The sequence below is a fragment of the Cricetulus griseus genome, chromosome 2 (genome assembly GCF_003668045.3).
Source record: "Cricetulus griseus strain 17A/GY chromosome 2, alternate assembly CriGri-PICRH-1.0, whole genome shotgun sequence".
Taxonomy (NCBI): Eukaryota; Metazoa; Chordata; class Mammalia; order Rodentia; family Cricetidae; genus Cricetulus; species Cricetulus griseus.
In genome coordinates this window covers 182,364,706-182,380,704 of record NC_048595.1, presented here as the reverse complement: position 1 = coordinate 182,380,704, position 15,999 = coordinate 182,364,706, and the positions used below count along the sequence as shown (strand labels likewise).

Sequence of the window (15,999 nt, the reverse complement as noted above, 5' to 3'; positions counted from 1 at the left end):
TGAGAGCTATTATGAATTATGTAGTCAGTCAAGAAACAGACTGGAGAAAAATTGTCTACCTTTCCTGTCTTTTAGTCAAGCAGGACACAGTGTTCCAAAGATTTCCCTCCTTCTGTCTCTACCAGAAAGGACAAAAGTTAATATGACCCTTCCCAGCCAAGAGACCCCACAAGATGCTACATCACAACTTCACTAGTTTTTATTACCAATCACTGTTCAGCTGGAATCTCCAGTTCACCCCTGCTTGATGCGGTCATTCCTCTCTCTCCAAACCCCTTCCTTCCTCTCAGAAAAACAGCCAAAAAGTCCAGTTCAGTATTCCTGACCGGCTCGGTGGCTCCTCCCCTGAAGCTGCCAGCTGCCCAATCCCCAGCTAAAAACGTTATAACTGGGACACATCATCACCCCCCCAACTCCCTCTACACCACACCCCTCACTCCTACAGGGATTTTTAAGCTCCCCCCTTTAAATCGACAATGTGATTTTTCTCCTGCCCCATTCCTCTACCTGCATCCCTGGGGGCTGGAGGATCTGGGTCTTGCTTTGCCCAAATAAACCTGGTCTTTTGCTTTTTAATTCAGCTTAATCTTACTGTGTCCTTGGAGAAACCTATTATCAGGGTAGAGAAAACCTATTAATCACTTCCCGAAGCATGCCCTCCCAGAGAGAGACTCCAGGTCCTTTGACTTCTTCATTCAAAAATAAAAATAGTGTTTACTTTATTAAGATGCTGGACTATGATACTGCAGTCATTCACTAATGACAGCTTGCCTTGGGTCATCAAGATGACATACGTGCGCTAATAAAATTCTGCCTTGAGGGGGTCTGCTCACCGGATCCAAACTCAGCAGTGGGATCCAACACACCCAGAAACTGCCAAGACCCTGTAACAGTTCTGCCTCCATCCACGAGAAGAGGACAGACATCAGAGTATTGGATCTGTTTGCATCTGCCAGAAGGGAACCTTGGCACCATACCCACCAGGAGAGGAAGAGACCCCTGCTAAACCCACCAGAAGACAAGATGAGAAGAGAACAATGTAAAAGCACATTCAACAACAGAAAAACCAATATGACACCACCGGAGACTAGGGACCATACACCAGCAAGATCTGAACATCATAATGCAGATGAAGCAGATGAGAATGACCTTAAAAATACCTTCATGAAAATTATACAGGACCTCAAAGAGGACATGAGAAAATCCCTTAAAGAAATGGAAGAAAAAACAAACCAAAAAAAAAATACAATATATAAACAAATCTCTCAAGGAAACAGTTCAAGACCTAAAAACTGAAATACAGACAATAAAGAAAGCACAATCTGAGAGAATGCTGGAAATAGAAAAGCTGGGTAAATGATCAGGAACTACAGTTGCAAACATAACCAACATATTACAAGAGATGGAAGAAAGAATCTCAGGAGTTGAAGATACACTAGGAGAAATAGACTCATCAACCAAAGAAAATCTTAAGTCCAACAAATCCCTAACACAAAATATCCAGGACATATGGAATACCATGAAAAGACCAAACCTAAGAATAATAGATATATAAGAAGGTGAAGAAATCCACCTCAAAGGTGCAGAAAACATATTCAACAAAATCATAGAAGAAAACTTTCCCAACATAATGAAAGACATGCCAATGAAAATACAAGAAGCCTACAAAACACCAAATAGACTGAACTAATTAAAAAAGTCTCCTCACCACATAATAATCAAAACCCCAAACATACAGAAAAAGAGAAAATATTAAGAGCAGCAAAGGAAAAAAGTCAAGTAACATATAAAGGCAAACCTATCAGAATTAACTTGATTTTTCCATGGAAACACTGAAAGCCAGAAGGTCCTGGATAGATAGATATTCTACTTATACTAAGAGACCATGGATGCCAGCCCAGACTACTATACCCAGCAAAGCTTTCAATCAATATAGATGGAGAAAACAAGATATTCCGTGACAAAACCAGATTTGAACAATACATATCCACCAATCCAGCCCTACAGGAAGTTCTGGAAGGAATACTGCAATCCAAGGAAGTTAATTACAACCAGAAAAATATAGGCAATAGATAATCCCACTTTACCAACAGCCAAAAGAAAAGAGGAATCCCACACATAATTTCACCACCACCACAAAATCCAAAACAAACAAGAATGAACAATCAAAGGACACTAATATCCCTCAATATTAATGATCTTAACTCGCCTACAAAAAAGACACAGGTTAGTGGCACAGCTGTCCCAAGCTCCATGTCGGGTTCCTCAATCATCGCCTCCATGAAGAAGGTGGTTCAGCAGCTCTGGCTGGAGGCCGGGCTCAACCGCATGAAGGTTTTCCAGGCAGCTGCAGACTTGAAACAGTTCTGTCTGCAGAATGCCCAACATGACCCTCTGCTGACTAGAGTGTCTTCAAGTACAAATCCCTTCAGACCCCAGAAAGTCTGCTCCTTTTTGTAGTCAAGTACCTTAAGTTTTCTCAAACCACTTTTCATGAACCAGTGACTGTTGAAGAGAACTACATCTGAAGCCTGTTCAAAAGCCTGTAACATGTGCCATAACACACAATATTCTACTTGTCAGTTCTTAACATCTACCTCTCTGAATCATCATGGATTTCTGTCTCACAAGGTTGAACTATTTTATATACACTGGCTGTAGCATACAATAAAACAGCATAAAAAAAAAAGACACAGGTTAGCAGAATGGATAAGAAGACAGAATCCATCCTTCTGCTGCATACAAAATACACACCTCTACTTCAAAGACAGACTGTACCTAAGAATTAAAGTTTGGGAAAAGATTTTCCAATCAGATGGACCCAAGAAACAAGCTGGGGTAGCAATCCTAATATCCAACAAATATTGGACTTTAAACTAAAATCAATCAAAAGAGATGAAGGAGGTCACTTCCTACTCATCACAGGAGAAATCCACCAGGATGAAGGCTCAATTCTGAACATTTATGCCACAAATACAAAGGCATTTGTAAAAGAAACATTACTAAAACTCACATATAAAACCGCACATACTTATAGTGGGAGATTTCAATACCCCACTCTCACCACTGGACAGGAACACCAGACAGAAACTTAACAAAGGAATAGAAGTTAGAGCACAACTGGGCTTAACAGATATCTATAGAACATTTCATCCAAATACAAAACAATATACCTTCTTCTCATCACCACATGGAACCTTCTCCAAAATCAACCACATACTTGGCAACATAGCAAACCTCAACAGGAACAAAAAAATTGAAATAACCCCCTGTATCTTATCAGACCACCATGCTTTAAAGTTAGAATTCAACAACAACACGAATTGCAGAAAAACTACAAACTTATGGAAATTAAGTAACACCCAATTGCACAATTCCGGGGTGGTGGAAGAAATAAAAAAAGGAATTAAAGATTTCCTAGAATTCAATGAGAATGCGGACACAACATACCCAAACATATGGGACACTTTGAAAGCAGTGCTAAAAGGAAAGTTCATAGCGCTAAGTGCCCACATGAAGAAACAGGAAAATAATCACACTAGAGAATTCACAGCACAACTGAAAGCTTTAGAAAACAAAGAAGCCAATACACCCCGGAGGAGCAGATGCCAGGAAATAATCAAATTGAGGGCTGAAATCAATAAAGTGGAAACTAGGAGAACAATACAAAGAATCAATATAACGAAAAGTTGGTTCTTCGAGAAAATCAACAAGATAGACAAACCTTTATCTAAACTTACCAAAGGGCAGAGAGTGAACATGCAAATCAATAAAATCAGGAATGAAAAGGGGGACATAACAACAGACACAGAGGAAATCCAGAGAATCATCAGGACATACTTTGAAACCCTATATTCCTCAAAATTCAAAAATCTAAAGGAAATGGACAATTTCCTGGACAGATTCCACTTACCAAAATTAAATCAAGAACAGATAAGCAACTTAAATAGACCTATAACCCCTAATGAAATAGCAGTAGTCATCAGAAGTCTCCAAACCAAAAAAAAAGTCCAGGGCCAGATGGCTTCAGTGCGGAATTCTACCAGAAATTCAAGGAACAGCTCATACCAATTCTCCTCAAAGTATTCCACACAATAGAAGCAGAAGGGTCATTGCCAAATCCTTTTTCAAGGCTTCAATAACCTTGATACCCAAGCCACACAAAGACACAACTAAGAAAGAGAACTACAGACCAATACCCCTCATGAACATTGATGCAAAAATCCTCAATAAAATACTGGCAAATCAAATCCAAGAACACATCAGAGAAATCATCCACCATGATCAAGTAGGCTTCATCCCAGGAATGAAGGATGGTTCAATATACGAAAATCCTTCAATGTAATCCACCATATAAACAGACTGAGAAAAAAAAAAAGAAAGAAACTAGATGCCGAAAAAGCCTTTGACAAAATCCAACACCCCTTCGCTATAAAGGTCTTGGAGAAATCAGGGATAACAGGAACATACCTCAACATAATAAAAGCAATATACAGCAAGCCGGCAGCCAACATCAAATGAAATGGAAAGAAACTCAATGCAATTCCTCTAAAATCTGGGACAAGACAAGGCTGTCCACTCTCTCCATGCCTCTTCAATATTGTCCTTGAAGTTCTAGCTACAGCAATAAGACAACAAAAGGCGATCAAGGGAATACAAATCAGAAAGGAAGAAGTCAAACTTGCACTATTTGCAGATGATATGTTAGTCTACATAAGTGACCCGAAAAACTCTACCAGAAAACTCCTACAGCTAATAAACACCTTCAGCAAAGTGGCAGGATACAAGATTAACTCAAAAAAATCTGTAACCCTACTATATACCAATGACACACTAGTAGAGAAAGAAATCAGAGAAACATCACCCTTTACAATTACCACAAACAACATAAAATACCTTGGGGTAATGCTAATCAAAAAAAGTTAAAGACCTGTACCATAAGAATTTTGAGTCTCTAAAGAAAGAAATTAAAGAAGATACCAGAAAATGGAAAGATCTCCCATGCTCTTGGATAGGTAGGATCAACATAGTAAAAATGGCAATCTTGCCAAAAGCAATCTACAGATTCAATGCAATCCCCATCAAAATCCCAACACAGTTTTTCACAGACCTTGCAAGAACAATTCTCAACTTTATATGGAAAAACAAAAGTCCCAGGATATCTAAAACAACCTGGTACAATAGAGGAACTTCTGGAGGCATCACCATCCCTGACTTCAAGCTCTATAACAGAGCTATAGTCCTGAAAATAGCTTGGTATTGGCACAAAAATACACAGGTAGACCAATGGAATAGAGTTGAAAACCCTGATATTACCCCACACACCTATGAACACCTGATTTTTGACAAACAAGCTAAATTTATACAATGGAATAAAGAGAACATCTTCAACAAATGGTGCTGGAATAACTGGATGCTGGAATGTAGAAGACTGAAGATAAATCCATGTCTATCGCTATGCACAAAACTTAAGTCCAAATGGATCAAAGACCTCAACATAAATCCAGCCACACTGAACCTATTAGAAGACAAAGTGGGAAATACCCTTGAATTAATTGGTAGAAGAGACAGCTTCCTGAACATTACACTAGTAGCACAGACACTGAGATCAACAATTGACAAATGGGACCTCCTGAAACTGAGAAACTTCTGTAAGGCAAAGGACACAGTCAGCAAGACAAAACGGCAGCCCACAGACTGGAAAAAGATATTCACCAACCCCACATCTGACAGAGGGCTGATCTGCAAAATATACAAAGAACTCAAGAAGCTAGTCTCCAAAACACAAAATAATCCAATTAAAAAGTGGAGTACAGAATTAAATAGACAATTCTCAATAGAAGAATCTAAAATGGCTGAAAGACTCATAAGAAAGTTCAACATCCTTAGCCATCAGGGAAATGCAAATCAAAACAACTCTGAGATAACATATTAAACCTGTCAAAATAGCTAAAATCAAAAACACCAATGACATTTTATGCTGGAGAGGATGTGGAGAAAGGGGAACACTCCTCCACTGCTTGTGGGAGTGCCAACTTGTACAGCCACTTTGGAAATTAGTATGGCGACTCCTCAGAAAAATGGGAATCAGTCTACCACAAGATCCAGCAATTCCACTCCTAGACATATACCCAAAAGATGCACATTCATACAACAAGGACATCTGTTCAATGATGTTCATAGCAGCACCATTTGTAATAGTCAGAAATTGGAAACAGCCTAGATGCCTCTCAATTGAAGAATGGATAGAGAAAATGTGGTACATTTACACAATGGAGTACTACTCAGCAGAAAAAAAATAATGAAATCTTGAAATTTGCAGGAAAATAGATGGAACTAGAAGAAATCATTCTGAGCAAGGTAACCCAATCACAAAAAGACAAACATGGTATGTACTCACTCATATTTGGATTTTAGACATAGAGCAAAGGATTACCAGCCTACAATCCACACTGTCAGAAAAGCTATTAAACAAGGAGGACCCTAAGAGAGACATACATGGTCCCCTGGAGAAGGGGAAAGGGACAAGATCTCCTAAGCAAATTGGGAGCTCAGAAAGAGGGGGGGGAGCTAGGAGAATGAGAAGGGGAGAAGAGGAAGGGTGAGGAGGACATGAGGGAGCAGAAAGGTTGAGTCAGGGAAAGAATAGAAGAAAACAAGAATAGAGATACCATAATAGAGGGAGACATTTTAGGTTTACAGAGAAATCAGGCACTAGGGAAATGTCTGGAGATCTACAAAGATGACACCAGCTAACAATCTAAGCAACAGAGGAGAGGCTACCTTAAATGCCCTCCCCTGATAATGAGATTGATGACTGACTTATATGCCACCCGATAGCCCTCATTCAGCAGCTGGTGGAAGTAGAAGCAGACACCCACAACTTATCACTGAACTGAACTGGAATCCAGTTGCAGAGAAGGAAGAGTGAAGAGCAAAGGTGTCTGGTCCAGGCTGGTGAAACCCACAGAAATAGCTGATCTGAACATCGGGGAACTCTTGCTCTCCAGACTGATAGCTGGGATACCAGCATGGGACTGATCCAGACCCCAGGAACATGGGTTTCATTGAGGAAACCTCAGAAATCTATGGGGCCTCCTGTAGTAGATCAGTACTTATCCCTGGTATAGGTGTGGACTTTGGGAGCCCATTCCACATAGAGGAATACTCCCTGAGCCAAGACACACAGGGGTGGGCCTAGGCCTTGTCCCTAAGGATAGGATAGACTCTGATGACACCCTATGGAAGGCCTCACCCTCCAGGGGGAGCAGAAAGGATACATGATAAGTAGGATTTTAGTAGGGGGGGGTAGGGGAGGAGGGGAGGGAGAGGAAACTGGGATTGACATGTAAAACAATCTTGTTTCTAATTCAAATTTAAAAAAATCTGCAAAAAAAAGAGAAAATTCTGCCTTCTTTCTCTGCTGTCAATCTGTCTGTGATTAATTGAATTTAAAGAGCCCCAGTGAGAGAACCTGGAGAGACATCAGCAGACAGAATGTCTCCTCTCCCAGAACTTCCTGGAAGAGATAAAGCAGAGGTAATCAGAGGCAGCCTCCTGGCTCCTGCTGTTACTCCAATGGCCCTCCTACTTAACACACCCATCCTTTCTCTTAAATAAGTGTGACTCTGCTGGTCTCAGATCAGTATAAGGGGTCTAGCCCCAGATGATGAGGTCTCCTCTAGACCCATTGTTTAAGAAATGACCCTTGAGTCAGGCAGTGGTGACACACGTCTTTAATCCCAGCACTGGGGAAGCAGAGGCAGGAGGATCTCTGTGAATTGGAAGCCAGCCTGGTCTAAAGAGCAAGCTCCAGGACAGCATGGCTACATAGAGAAACCCTGTCTCAAAAAAAACAAAAGCAAAAGATCCTTGAATCAGGGGTGACCCCATCTATCTAGACTGCTGAGCCTTTTTTGATTGAATGAGTTCCTCCCAGGTGCTCTAGCCCAAGCCTCTATCCACACATAATGGTCTGGAGGCCTGTCCCCAAGTCCTACTGTTTGCCTATTACACTTCAGACATAAAGCTCCCATGCTCAGTATCACAGCTCTGCTCAAACATGTTGAAGAAGTGTGGTAGATAAGACTACCATATCTGTAGGCTACTATCATTTGTAGAGATATAGTTTGTGTCTTTAAAGAGATAGTTTCCAGGTATTATATGTATGGCCTGGTGTTAGGAATCATAGCACAAATCCAGGGCCCCTAGATGCCAGGGGCCATAAAAGGAGAAACACTGATCACAGAAAAGAAGCAGAGGCAGCTGGGAACAGCACTGACCACAACCCTGTTGTGCTGGTTATCCACTTCTCTTTTATCAGCCAGTCTTTTCCAGGTATCCAGGTCTTCTGGTCTACCCAGTGGCCACCACAGGGTTTCCAACACTGCCAAGCCCTAGCCTCAGCTGTCCCCTTTGTCCACAATCCTTTCTTCCCTTCCCCCTCTTTCCTAATCACCCTTGAATTTTCCATGACAGGCTGCTTCTAGAAGCACATGGCTCTGATTGTCCTGGGACATAACAGAAAAATCAAAGTGAATCTCACTGGCAGGCAGGCAGACTGCATGAGGAAGATACTCTAGCCCACAGTGAAGGCTACGTCCCCCATTCTCACTCTGCCCTCTCAACATACAACATGGAGTTCTTGACTAATGAGCAGCTTCCATAAGTAAAGTTGGATTCATAAGACTGCATGTGCTATGTGTGACTGAGTTCTGCCCATATGTAGTGTGTGGAAGGCACGTGTCCACTTCTCATCACACCCTGAAACAGAGAGGCTGTGCTCTGCCCCGTGCACTCACTGAAACACAGACATGGCAGTGAGCCATCCCCAGCTATGCAAGACAGCAACTAGAAGCCAGAGACCTGGTACACACTCACCCTGGATGGTTTCTACCTGGGCTAGTTAATGGGGAACAATCATGTCTCCCCTTTATTTTCTCTAATCTGTGGAAGCAGCTAAAGTATATCTCTATAATACAAAGGCTCTGCCTTGAAGTGTGCAGCCTGTTTCATTCATTCTTCTAGATGAAGTGGCTGTCTAAGGGGGGTTGGAGGCATGCCTGGTTCATCAGTACCTGAAGAATAAAGCCATTGAACTGTTGTGCCTGGAAGAGACTTCAAATGTCACTTGGCCTGGATAAAAGAAATATGTGCAACTGGAAAAGGTAAACAGAGCTGTGACCTACCAGGCCTAACTGGAGGGACAACAGCCTCCACCCAAAGAAACTGAAGTGTGACTTTTTACTATTTATTTATTTATTTATTTATTCATTTATTATTGTGTGTATGATCTATCAGAGGGGATACAGTAAGCTATGGCAATTGTATGACAGGGAAAAGACAACTTTATGGAGTTGTTCTCTCCTGCCACCTTTACATGGATTACAGGGACTAAGTGTAGGCCATCAGGCTTGTTTGGCATGTGCTTGCCCAAAGGCAGAGTTCAACCCCAACTGTGACTTCACGGTTTGTCCAGCTCACCTGGATTACAATGAAAAATGTAAGATAATGATGAGGATAATCTGTGTATTGGCAACTTTTGTGTCAACTTGACACAATCTAGTCATCAGAAAGGAAGAGACCTCAGTTGAGGAAATGCCTCCATGAGATCCAGCTGTAAGGCATTTTCTCAATTAGTGATCAATCGGGGAGGGCTCAGCCCATGTTGGGTGGTGCCATCCTAGAGCTGGTGGTCCTGGGCTGGCTGAGCAAACCATGGGAAACAAGACAGTAAGCAATGCCCTACTGCATCAGCTCCTGCCTCCAGGCTCCTGCCCTGTTTGGAGTTCCTGTCTTGACTTCCTTCAGTAATTAGCCAAATAAACCCTTTCCTCCCCAACTTGCTTTTTGGTCATGTCGTTTTGTCATAGCAATAGAAACCCTGAGACAATCATAATCATGATTGTTGTTGTTTGAGATGATGTCTCTACATAACCCTGGCTGTTCTGGAAGTTACTATATAGACTGAACTGTCCTTGAACTCACAAAGATCCACTTTCCTCTGCCTCTGAAGTGCTAAAATTAGAGGAGAGTGCTACCATATCTGGCTACAAAGTGAAATTATTTAGGCAACTGTACCTGGAACATGGGTGTCCCATCTCAAGGACTTGTGCCCACTACCATCTGGCCCCCCTCTTCTGACTGAAGTTACAAGCATCTTGCTCACTGTCATAGCAGACAAGGGACAATCTGATACTGTTTTGATTCTGACTCAAAAAAAATCTTCATATGCCCTATGTGATGGTGAACTCCTTTAATCCCAAAACTCAGGAAGCAGAAGCAGGGGAATCTCTAAATTCAAGGGTAGCCTGGTCTACAGAAGGAGTTCCAAGACAGCAAGGACTACATAGAGAAATCCTGTCTTAAAAAAAAAAAAAAACAAAATGTGTGGGGGGGGTGCACGCGTGCACGCACACGCATGTCTGCATGAGTTCATGTGTACCATATGTATTCAGGAGCCTGTGGAGGTCAGAAGAGGACATCAGATTCCCTGGAACTGGAGTTCAGATAGTCGTGAACAACCATGTGGGTGCTAAGAATCCAACTTGGGTCCTCATGGGTATCAATTGCAGATGCAGATTCTGGTTGCTGTAGGACCAAGAACCCATACATATATACATTGAAATCCCTCACAGGTGTACCAGCCACCTGAGTTTGGGGGGTGTTTGTTTTGTTGTTTTTGTTTTGATTTGGTTTTGTTTTTCAAGACAGGGTTTCTATCTGTAGCCCTGACTGTCCTGGAACTCACTCTGTAGACCAGAATAGCCTCAAACTCACAGAGATCCTCATGCCTCTGCCTCCTGAGTACTGGAATTAAAGGCATGTACTGCCATCACTCTGCTTGCATATGAGTGTTTTGTCTGCATACATAAACACCAGAAAAAGGCATTGACTACCATAGGACTATAGTCAAATGAAACTAGAGTTAGACAGTTGTGAGCCACCATTTGGAGGCCAGGAATTGAACTCAGGACCTCTGGAAGAACAGCCAGTGCTCTTAACTGATGAGCCATCTATCCAGACCCCATAATCATATTTTTAACATAAAAGATAGGAACCCACAATTACAAACATTGTGTTTCCCTTTGGGTCTTATCCCATGGGAGCTCAGGTGAGCAGTGTGGCTAACAGAAGTGTGCTGGAAGATAAGGAAACTGATGAAAATGGGGCAGGGAGCTCAACACACCTGCTCAAACATGGCACTGAACAACAGTGACACCTACGGGTCAACACCATAACTACAATTGAGACTCTCCCACTCTCAGCCACATAGGTGGTTGGAATCCATTGTACAGTAACTGAAATCATCTCATATGTAGTAATGAAGCTAAAATTTAAGACATCGAGATGGGCATGGTGGCACTCACCTGTAATTCTAGGAATCAGGGGTGAAGCCAGCTTTCACTAGAGTGGGCCAACCCAGGCTATAAAACAAACAAAACCCTACAAAACTACACATTTTCAAGGAACCTTAAAAATTTTAATACATCAAGATGCATGTATGCAGTTTTAAAAACATGCCTTCCTAGTTCTTCTTAATTTATAAGACATCTGCATGCCCATGTTTAGTAATTCACTATCACCATGGCCAAGGGCACAACCTAAGTGTGCACCAGTTGATGAGATGAAATTTGGTACGTATACACAATGGAAAATACCACTCAGCCATTAAAGATGGGTAGACTCCTGTTATCTGTGGCAACATGGATGAAACGAGATTTGGTGAATAATCTAGGCACAGAAAAGATCTCACTCCTATGGAATCTAAAAAAGTGAATCACCTAGAAATCAGGAGTAGGGTGATTTTAAGAGGCTAGGGAGAACAGGAAGGAGGACATCTAGAGCAGTGGCTCTCATTCTGTAGGTCATGACCCCTTCTGGCAAACTTCTATCTCTATAAATATTTACATTGTGATTCCTAACAGTAGCGAAATTATAGTTATGAAGTAGCAATGAAAATAATCCTATGGGGGGGTCACCACACCATGAGGAATTGCGTTATAAGGCCAAAGCATTAGCAAGGTTGAGAACCACTACCCTAGAGAAAGGTGGGCTGTTGCCACTGGCTACTAAATTACAGCTAGAATAAGCTCATGTGATTACACACGGCACGGATGTACTGTGGATGTTTACCTTATGAGCACTTACGTTTTATCTGCGTGTATGTCTCTATGAGGGTGTTAGATCTCCTGGAACTGAAGTTACAGACAACTGTGAATTGCCATGTGGTTTCTGGGAATTGAACCCGGATCCTCTGGAAGAGCAGCTAGTGCTCTTAAACCCTGAGCCATCTCTCCAGTTCCTATACTGTGGATTTCAAAAAGCTAGAAGAAAGAACTTCAGTATTTTCTCCATGAAGAAGTGATAACTATTTGAGATGTTTGCCCTGATTTAAGCATTAAACAAAGCATGCATGTATCAAATAGCAAATGTACAATTATTTTAAAAACTTTCTGGGGGCTGGAGAGGTGGCTCAGAGGTTAAGAGCACTGGCTGCTCTTCCAGAGGTTCTGAGTTCAATTCCCAGGAGCCACATGGTGGCTCACAGCCATCTGTAATGAGATCTAGTGCCCTCTCCTGGCCTGCAGGCATACATGCAGGGAGAACACTGTATACATAATAAATACATCTTAAACACAATAAAGCATAACATTCTGTATGTTAAAAATAAATCCAAGAAGAGGGAGAATAATAAAAAGAAAAAAAAAACACAAGCCTTTAATCCCCCAGCACTCAGGAAGCAGTGGCCTGTGGATCTCTGAGTTTGAGGCCAGCTTGGTCTATAAAGCAAGTTCTAGGACTGTTATACTGTTACAAGAAAGACCCTATCTTGAAAAATGAAAATTAAATCAATTAACTAAATCTAAAGGGTTGGAGAGATGGGTTAGCAGTCAAGAATACCTGTTGCCTTCACAGAGGACACACAGGGTGCTTTGATTTGAAGCTCCCACAGGGAAGCTCACAAGAATCTGTAACTCCAGTTCCAGGCACATGGTGCACAGACATGAATGCAACAAACACTCAGAAACAAAACAAATCTAGAAGAGAATAAATCTAAAAGCACGGCAGCAAAGAGCTTTAGGAATGGTGAGTATCGGTTACTCTGGAGAATTGGGAAAGGAATACAGCTATTGGCATCTATGATGACACTCTTACCCTTCCTAAAATTTTACTTTCTACAATGATTTTTAAAAATACTCTCTTAGATAGAAAGCAGAAGAAGGGGCGGAGAGATGGCTCAGCGGTTAAGAGCACTGGCTGTTCTTCCATGGGACCTGGGTTCAATTCCCAGCATCCACATGGCAGCTTTCATCTGCCTGTATCTCTGCCTCCGGGGATCTGACATTAGCAGACATACATGCAGGCAAAATACCAAAGCACATGAAATAAACAGATCATTTTTTAAAAAAAGCAGAGGAAAAGACTTCCAACTTGATTCTCTAAATTTGGTATAACAACATATTAATAGATTTGACTCTACATAAAGGGGATGGAAATTAGCTCTATGGGCAGATTGCCACTCAAGGCCTGGGTTTCCATCTCCAGCACTATGTTAAATTGGCATGGTGATGCACACCTGTAATCCCAGCATTGGAGAGATGGCAATATGATTAGGAACTCAAGGTCACTCATTGTCAGCTACATAGTGAGTCCAAGGCCAGCCTGGACCCTGCATCTAAGGGTGGGGAGCGAGGTAGGGGTGGAGAGATGGCTCAGCATCTTTCAGAGGATCCAGGTTCAATTTCCAGCACCCACAAATCAGCTCACAACTGTAACTCCAGTCCTGGGGATCCATCACACTCTTAGGATTGGTGCAGGCATACATCTACGCAAAAGACCCATACATATAAATACAGTAATAGGCAGGGCAGGGAGCATGGATCAGTGGGAAAAGCACTTGACACACAAGCATGAAGGACTGAGTTTGGAGCCCCAGCACTCACACAGACTCCTGGTGGGTACAGACCTGCCTGCCATTCCAGCAGTTTGTAAGGATTACAGACAGGGGATTCCCGTTGGCTATGTAGACTAGATGAATCAGCCTCAATATGTAGGTGGAGAATCAACACTTTACCTGTACACACATACATGCACATGCACACACACAAATAAGTCATCTTTATTTCTTAAACCAGTAAAAAAAAAAAAAAGTACAGAGGACAACTTAAAAGCCAACGTTTTAATAGAAACATTATGACAAAAAAAAAAAAAAAAACAAAGTCCTTGTGCTAGAATAACATACAAATGAAGTTTCAAAAGAAACTCTGAATCAGTTTTGGCCAAGAGTCTAGCTCCCCATCACCTTCTACCCACTGGGCATAAATGCCATTGTCATGTGTGGCCATATCATCACAGCTCCTTAACCATTTAATGAAGTGTAAGTGTGTGTGTGTGTGTGTGTGTGTGTGTGTGTGTGTGTTGAGCAAAATGAGTACTATGGTCAAGTGTGCTGGCAGACTTTTAATTCCAGCACTTGGGAGGCAGAGGCAGGTGGATCTCTGGGATCAAGGCCATTCAGAGTTACAACACTGATTCTGATTGTATTTTTGTTTTGTTCATCATAACATGGTCTCATTTTGAAGGATGGCCTAGAATTCATGATCTTCGTCTCCATTTGAATGCTGAGATTCCAGGTGTGCACTGCCACACTCATTTACCTGGTGTGGGGACTACATTCCAAGTTCCTGATTCTCCAACTTCATTCTCTTGCTTTGAAGAATCAAACTGGGTGGTGACACACACCTATAATCCCAGCTCTACAGAGGCCTGGGGGAAAAAGCCTGTCTCAAGAAAACAGTTCTAACATAGGCAGTAGAAATGGGCCAGTTCACTGCATTCTGGTGTGTTATGAAAAAGAGCAACCTGTGTCCTGATGGCCACAGCAAAGATTCAGAATCCACCTCCAAATCTTAGCAAGCCATGTCAGTTTCTTACTTAGTAATTTGGGGCACTGTCAATAATTTTTCCTCAAGAAATGAACTGTCTTTTTTCCTTTACCCTCATCCTTGACAAAAGCTTCTCAGTAGCGCCATCAGTATTTAGCTTGGTTCATATCCAGTGATGGCAAGGACATGCCACTCAATGCTACTCACCGGTGACAACAGAGCAGTGTGAACACACATTTGCAACTTCCCCACACTACAATCAGTCCCCCAAATTCTTTACTGTCATCCAAATCTCTCTACACCATGACTCTAGTTACCTACAAATGTCCTACTCTCCTTAGGCTTCTGCATGGGCTCAGTGTGACAGTAGGCCCAGTGGTAGCTGCTATGCAGTACAGAGTGACAGGACCATAGAGCAGGCATGCTGGGCCTGTCCACAGCTTCCTGGTGAGACCTTAGATGCTCAGCAGTGACCTTCCCTACACACACTGTGAGCATTCAGGCTAAGAAACCCATGAGCATCTGCACAAGCCTGGGCTCTGGCTTACGGTCTGAGGTCACTCAAGGCATCCAGGAGTGCTTTCATGAGTGACTTCAGTCCCAGGGTTCCCAGCAGGTGACAAGTTCTGGGACAAGAACGAAGGTCTGTCTACCCCACACATTTCTCTGTTTGACATAGTCATGAACAGGAGTCACACGTGGGTGAGCACCCTTCATCACTATAGCATTTTTTGTTGTTTCAGTGCTGGGAACTGACCCAGGACTTCACACCATGCTAGGCAACCATTCACAACTGAGCTAAACCCCTCACCTTACCCAACAGTGACCCATTGTCATTTGGAACACTGCAAGTCATGCACATGAAACTGTGCTGTGGTTCCCAGGATGTGAGGGTACCACTTCCCTTCAATCCTGGCCAGAGGAGGGGACTGTGAGTATTGAATATTACTCAGAAGACAGCCTTCATTTTTTCTACTGCAAGGACCCTCCTTCCTCTCTATTCCATTTCCCACGTCCCCAGCCTCCTATGATGGCATATACTTAACCAAGAAATAATTAACTGTAATAAAAAAAAAAAGGTAACTAGTGACACAAATTCACCAAACCCATC

The 15,999-nt window shown here is 42.2% G+C and overlaps 1 protein-coding gene across 1 annotated transcript; it reads left to right on the top strand.

The window, feature by feature from the left end:
- The first annotated feature begins 2,253 nt into the window (after window positions 1–2,253).
- LOC100752390 (guanine nucleotide-binding protein G(I)/G(S)/G(O) subunit gamma-5-like) lies at window positions 2,254–2,460 on the top strand. The gene has a single exon (XM_035439084.1). It carries the CDS (start codon window positions 2,254–2,256, stop codon window positions 2,458–2,460), a length of 207 nt encoding a protein of 68 aa, XP_035294975.1.
- The last annotated feature ends 13,539 nt before the right edge of the window (window positions 2,461–15,999 follow it).

Coding starts and splice junctions, on each gene's coding strand:
- LOC100752390 (XM_035439084.1), top strand. CDS start 2,254: ATGTCGGGTTCCTCAATCATCGCCTCCATGAAGAAGGTGGTTCAGCAG.